We start from the raw sequence: 7,500 nt of genomic DNA, 5'->3' as shown, positions 1-7,500 counted from the left end.
ATGAGTGACCTGGCTCGTGGCGTCATGAATGTGGTATCCCAAACTCCCCCACATGAATTTCTATGCGATATTTTGGCTTATAGCATCGTCGTTGCAGTATGTGGGTGGACAAGGAATTTATATATTGTGTAGAAATAGCTGGCCATCAGCCTCATATTACTAATGTGTAGATTAAGTCCATATACTCCTGTACTACAGGTATTTGTATCCCCATGAATGCACAATCTGGGACCTGCCGAGCCATGTTTCTGTGCGGCTATTTCCTTCGCTACTTTTGAGTACGTCAAATGTGTATATAAACAGCCTGGTCTTGTAACCAGACACCCAGTCTTCCTCTGTACTTGTATCGCGCGACTAAGACTCGCCTTCAAGGTCGACCCGTGGGGCGATCACCCAACCCAGAGGCCGACGTTTGCATTTAGCCAGAATAAAGCCAACAAACTAAGCCAAGTTTCATTCAGCTCCCTAAATCACCTAGTCGAAGTAACTTCACACTTGTATGTCACAATGAATGACCTGGCTCGTGACGTCATTAGTGACCTGGCTCGTGATATCATAAGTGACTTGGTTCGTGACGTCATAAGTGACCTGGTTCGTGACGTCATAAGTGACCTGGCTCATGGCATTATAAGTGACCTCGTTTGTGGCATCATGTGACGTCATGAGTGACCTGACCCGTAATGTCATGAGTACCTGGCTCGTGACGTCATGTATGACCTGGCTCGTGGCGTCTTAGGTGACCTGGCTCGTGACGTCATGATTACTTGGCTCGTGACATCATAAATGACCTGGCTTGTGACGTCATGTGTGATCTAGCTCATGGCGTCAAAGTGACCTGGCTCGTGGCGTCATGATTACCAGGCTCGTGACATCATAAATGACCTGGCTTGTGATGACATCTGTGACCTGGCTCATGGCGTCAAAGTGACCTGGCTCATGGTGTCATTAGCGACCTGGCTCGTGACGTCAGAAGTGACCTGGTTTGTGACGTCATGAGTGACCTTGGCTCATTTTATGTTCGAAGTGAGTTAACCTCGCTTGCTATTGACCTTGATTAGTGTCTTCCTCACATCCACCCCCCCCCCCGCACACCCACCCGCATAAACCTTATTCCGTACCGGATGGCACTTATTCTGTGTGCCGTCAGGTGATTTTATTCATCATCCTCGTGTCAACCCCCCCCCCCTTCTCTCTATCTTTATCTGGCCTCGCTATGGACCATTTTTTTTTTTTTTTTTTTTTTTTTTTTTTTCAGTCCCCATATAAGTAAGAGAAAGAGATTTTTGGTATATTCTTGTTTTGTTATTCTCTGTTGTTTTTGTACATATATTTTTTCTTTTCTTTTGAATTGCATTTCATTTGTGTATATATTTGTTCATTTACTTTTAGTTTTCTTTTTATTTCATTATTTGTTTCATTTTTTCCGGGACATAGTCCCTGAGTGAAAGTTGAGTTTCGCAGAATTAATTTCCACCAATGACCTTGACCCATTGACTTTGACCCAAGAAACGTGACCAAAAAAAAAGTGAAGAAGGACTTTTGGAAACCCGGTATAACAACACAGGAAGCTACTTAACTCGATATGTCATTCTTAAAACACACACACACACAATAATGATAATAATAATAACAATGATAATAATAATTATAATAATAATAATGATAATAATAATAATAATAATAATAGTAATAATATTAGTAATAACAATAATAATAATTATAAAAATAATAATAATAATAATAATAATAATAATAATAATAATAATAATAATAATAATAATAATAATAATAATAATAATAATAATAACAATAATAATATTATTATTAACAATAGCAAGAATAACAAGATAAATAGATAACAAAGAAAAATAGGTAAATTGATTGGTTGCTCATTGCCCTCCCACGACCTTGGATTCTTTGACAGAGAGAGAGAGAGAGAGAGAGAGAGAGAGAGAGAGAATATAAACAACACAAGTTACATGTTTTGAATAGAGAGATCTCCAACGCCTCTTTTCGATTAATAGAATGACGCGACACCTCTTCTTCCTCTTCCTATCTTCCTTCTCTTGCTCCTCTTCCTCCTCTTTTTTCTCTTCCTCCTCTTCCTCCTCTTCCCTCTCTTACTCCCCTTCCTCCGCTTTTTCTCTTCCTCCTCTCCCTACTTTTCCTCTTCCTCCTCTTCTCTCTCTCTTCCTCCTATTCCTCTTCCTCCTCTTCTTTCTCTTCCTCTTCCTCTTCCTCTAATTTTATTACTCCTCCATCCTATCCTTCCCCCCTCCTCTTCCTCTACCTCTTCTACATCCACTTCTTCCTCTTCCTCCTCTTCTTTCTCTTCCTCTTCCTCCTCTACATCCTCCTCTTCCTCTTCCTCCTCTAATTCTACTACTCCTCCATCCTCTCCTTCCCCCTTTTCCTCGTTCTTCTCCTTCTCCTTTGCCTCTTTTTCATTTTCCCTTCCTCCTCCTCCTCCCTCTCTCTCCCTCTCTCACTCCCTCCCTCCCACTCTCACCCTCTCCCTCCCTCTCTCCCTTCCTCCCTCGCTCTCTCCCTCTCCCTCTCTCCTTACCTCTCTCTCTCACCTCCCTCTCCCCCTCCCTACCTCTCTTCCTCCCTCCCCCTCTCCCTCCCTCTCTCCCTCCCTCCCCTTCTCCCTCTCTCCCTCCTTCCCCCTCTCCCTCCCCCTCTCCCTCTCTCTTTCCCTCCCTCTCCCTCCCTCCCCCTCTCTCCCTCCTTCCCCCTTTTCCCTTCCCTCCCTCCGCCTCTCCCTTCCCTCCCTCAGCAGGACCTCTTTAGACATTGCGGGGCTCCTCTCGACGGCGCGGCGCCCCGCCGGTTCGCCCCCGCGCGGCCTAACGCCACCACGGGGCCCGGCATGGTGCCGCAAAGTCTAGATGGCACCGTCCGCCCACTACCCCGGACGAGAGAGAGAGAGAGAGAGAGAGAGAGAGAGAGAGAGAGAGAGAGAGAGAGAGAGAAAGAGAGAGAGAAGAGAGAGAAGAAATGGAGAAGGACAGAGATAAAGGAGAGAGAGAAGATAAGGAGAAGGAAAGAGATACAAGAGAGAGAGATGAGAGGGAGAGGGACACAGGTAGGGAGAGAAGGAGAGAGAGAGAGAGGGAGAGAAGGAGAGAGGAAGAGAAAGAGAGAGGGAGAGAAAGAGAGAGAGAGGTGAGAGGGAGAGAGAGGGAGAGAAAGAGAGAGAGAGAGAGGCTGCTATGGGTTTAGGGAGAACCAGAGACTGAAGATCCAGTAGACCGAAGCCGTCACCTTTGCCCTTAGTGCTCGGGCGGGCGGAGTTCGTGAGTCACCGGTAGTCGACCAGATTCTAACCACGTAGAGTGAAGTGAAGCTGAGAGCAACACTTTGATGTCTTGAGGTGGGGGGGGGGGAGTGTCAGAATAAATATATATATATATATATATATATATATATATATATGTAATATATGTATATATATAATATAATATATATATATATATATATATATCAACCACAGTTCACTTTAATTCTAAGCCATCAACATCGAGAGACTCGAGGAGGCCAACATGCAGAAATTGAAGCGTGGTACAGCCAAGGACTCGTGAATTGTGGTTGAAAAGGTGTATCTGTTCACTGGGACCCATTCAGTGTTGTACATATATATATATATATATATATATATATATATATATATATATATATATATATATATATATATATATATATATTTATATATATGTATGTATAAATATAGACATGTATATATATATATATATATATTTATATATATATACATATATTTATATTATATATATATATATATATATATATATATATATATATATATATATGTATGTATGTATGTATACTTAACCCGTGACACGTTGGGTCAAATAAAAATTTAAATGATACGTTGCTAATAAAATGGTCAATAAAATCTCTATAAAGACAATGCTCTTATATTTACAACATTCTTTGTACAATTTGAATAATTTGAAATCACTTTAATATTTTCACTTTGCTTAACTCTACTCAGCGCAACATATAATTGTCTATGCTGTACCATAATGTATCTTTCTGTCTACCAAAATAAGCATTCATTCTGCTCTGGAAGTGTATCTTCAAGCAGGTTATTATTAGCTTAAGACTTACCAGTTTTGTGCGGTCCTCGTGCTCTCTCGAAGGAAAGTAAACTGGATACAGGCGTTCTCAAGAAATTAAATAGACCCTCCTTAATTATGCTTATGTTATGTCACGTCTCGTCATCCCACTCCCAATTCCACTCCCACTCCCAATCCCACTCCCACTCAATATAATTATCATTCAGGAAGTCCCATGGGACGTGAGCGAGTAGCAACGTTTATAAATATAAACTTTATGATAGATATACTATGTCACTATCACCGTATAGTATAAATCACAGAAAAGAAGTTTCTATATCAAATTGAGTATAATTTAGACTTCTTACCTCTATTCAGTAGACGAAGGCAGTGACTTGATTAGTTATAAGAAGTGAAATGCAGAAGATTGTGACGTCATGTCGTTGCTTGGAACACTATGCATCATATGATTCATACGGTTCGTAATATTTCAATAAACTCATTATGCCTCATAAATGCTAATTCAGGAGTTGACTATACTTTTAAATACTGATTATTAAAATTTTATAAGTATATATATATATATATATATATATATATATATATATATATATATATATGTTGGGTCAAATAAAATTTTAAATGATACGTTGTTATAAGAAGTGAAATGCAGAAGATTGTGACGTCATGTCGTCGTTGCTTGGAATACTACGCATCATATGATGTCGTGACGTCATGTCTCTTCTGATTGGCTGGTCCTCAGTCGTGACGTCATATCTCTTTTTCTGATCTCTTCTTCTGCTTGGCTGGTCCTCAGTCGTGACGTCATATCTCTTCTTCTGATTGGCTGGTCCTCAGTCGTGACGTCATATCTCTTCTTCTGATTGGCTGGGTGACGGTTTCATGCAATCAAGATGACAAACAAGATTATCAGAATTTTATAAGTATATATATATATATAATATATATATACATTATATATATATATATATATATACATATATAAATATATATACATATATACATATATATCATATATATATATCATATATATATATATATATATATAAGTTGGTCGTTGTGGAGGTTTTGGTATATCCACTATATATAGGGTGGGACAGAAGTAGGTGTAGAGCAGGGCTGGGCAACCGTTGGGGCGCGTTCACACTAACAACTTCATTCCGGCAGGCGAAGCCCAGAGCTCACCTTAAAACAAACAACTAATAAACCTCCAACTTCTTTTGCATGACCATTGGTGGCCGCACGCTGCGCTGGGCGGCCGATTGGGGGCCCTTGTAGGAGGTAAAGGGGACGAGGGGACCCATATGTAGGGCTCTTTGGTTTTACTCCGTTGGCAAGCGAGAACATTTTGTTTAAAAGCAATTTCTGGTTTTTGCACACACACTTAAAAAGTTCGCCTACCACCTGGTGTAGAGAAACGATCATGTCATATGTGTTCTACAAGTGTCTCCCATCAGGGTTGCAATAAAGTGATAAATAGATAGAAATTGAATATTTAGATTTACAGTATAAGAAATGCTTATACGAAAAATTATATGAACTAATATTTATATGAAAAATAACAAGATATTAGAAAAATTAAATACAAGAAAACATGATTCAAGAGATTTTCCTCTACTCCTTCTTCTTCTTCTTCTTCTTCTTCTTCTTCTTCCGAGAGACTTCGAAAAAGAGTAAAGGTGGAAGAATGAAGTGGAGGAGGAAAAAGAGGGAGAGGAGGAGCAGGAAGAGAAAGTGGGAGAGGAGGAGGAGGAAGAGGGAGAGGAGAGGTAGGAGAAAGAAGAGAAAGAGGAAGAAGAGGAGAAACAATAAAAAAGGGAAGGGAAGCAGGAGGAGAAACAGAAAGAGGAAGAGGAGGAAAAAGAAGAGAAGGAGAAAGGGGAGGAGTAGGAGAAGGAGGGAGAGGAAGAGGAGAGAGAAGGAGAGGAAGGAGAAGGTGTAGGAGAAAGAAGAGAAGGAGGGAAGGTGGAGGGGGTAGGAGACAAAGGATGAGAAGGACAGGAAGGAGGAGAAAGAGGAAGAGATGAAGAAGGAGAAAGGAGAAAGAGGAAGAGATGAAGAAGGAGAAAGAGGAAGAGAAGAAGAAGGAGAAAGGAGGAAGAGGAAGAGATGAAGAAGGAGAAAGAGGAGGTGTGGGAGAAAAAAGAGGAGAAGGAGGGGAAGGGGAGGAGGAGGAGATGGAGAAAGAGGAAGAGAAGGAGGAGGAAGCGGAGGAGGAGGAGAGGTGGATGGTTTCTATGATGACGGAGTAGTTTCCCACGGTCGTCAGTGAGCGACGACAAGAAGTGTGACGTCACTTCGTCTACTTTCCTTGTCATTATCACGTTACTTGCAACTTTTCTTCTCCTTCTGGGTCGCCTTTCGCGAGAATGATGAATGCAAAAGTAAATGGATAAGTAAGTCATGAAGTAGATAATTGAACATAAGAACGGAGGAGACTGCAAGAGATCGCTAGGCAGTTCCATGTCAGTTATTGAGTGAATAGATGAATATAGTACGTCGTGAGTGAGTTCGCTGTTGGTGAGTATAATTAATAAATGCAGAAATGAATAAGTCATGAAATGAATAAATAAATGAATGAATAGATGAATACATGAATAAGCATATAAACATAATTATAGATCAATTGAATACTAAATATTTAGATAAAACTATTTGTAGATATGTAAACAGACTATTATATAAATGGGTAAATGTAGGTAAAAGCATGTATAGATAAGTATATAAGTTATTACATAAATCAAAGTTCAAATTCTGGAGTAAAGTACGAAGGATGTAATTTCCTCCAGAGTTTGAATTTGGAAGAAAAATAAATTAGACACAAACAGAGAATATTTCTCTTGAAATTACTGACACCACACGTGCTTGAGCATTCAATAGATATTGCATACGAGAAAGACAATGCCCAAAAGATTAGAGCGTCGCTACTTGTGGCGGAGGTCGAGGTGACGGCAGTTCTTTCCCTGTCACCAGCGAATTGGACCAAGGTCATGGTTCGTTACATTCCACGCTACAAAGTCCTCTGTAAGGGGCACCGTAATAGCCTCCTGAGAGGGGGAGTTCGTGACGTTAACCCGAATTATCATCATATGCAGTACACGCAAATATCCCATTGTGATTGCGTTCTTTCCTCAACTAGATAAAATGGTCTTTCCTTAAGTTCAACAAGTATAAAGCGATCACAGACCAAAATGTTCGGATTAGGGATGCACGTAATTACGTCAACCTCGCAGATGGTCGTTAGTCGTGACCCGCTTTGACCTGGGAACCGAAACTGCAGCAAAAACCTGAGAGATGAGGTCAGACCAAACCATTTGGGGTCATCTGGGCTTTGTATCCGACGATGAAGAACTTTTTTTTTTTGTCATTTTTATTTTGTTGGTTTTGTTTTTATGATCTG

At 40.3% G+C, this 7,500-nt stretch overlaps 1 protein-coding gene across 1 annotated transcript in view; it reads right to left on the bottom strand.

The window, feature by feature from the left end:
* Positions 1-5,497: 5,497 nt before the first annotated feature.
* Positions 5,498-7,500, bottom strand: part of LOC143026029 (uncharacterized) — a 9,159-nt gene continuing 7,156 nt past the window's right edge. Inside the window, exon 2 of the mRNA XM_076186019.1 lies at positions 5,498-5,504. Within this exon, the coding sequence (XP_076042134.1) occupies positions 5,498-5,504 (7 nt within the window). The remainder of the gene's footprint in view (positions 5,505-7,500) is intronic.

This window comes from Oratosquilla oratoria, chromosome 6 (genome assembly GCF_046742065.1).
Source record: "Oratosquilla oratoria isolate Oo_2021 chromosome 6, ASM4674206v1, whole genome shotgun sequence".
In the NCBI taxonomy this organism is placed as follows: Eukaryota; Metazoa; Arthropoda; class Malacostraca; order Stomatopoda; family Squillidae; genus Oratosquilla; species Oratosquilla oratoria.
The sequence above is the reverse complement of the archived record's forward strand: the minus strand, read 5'-3'. Positions and strand labels throughout refer to the sequence as shown.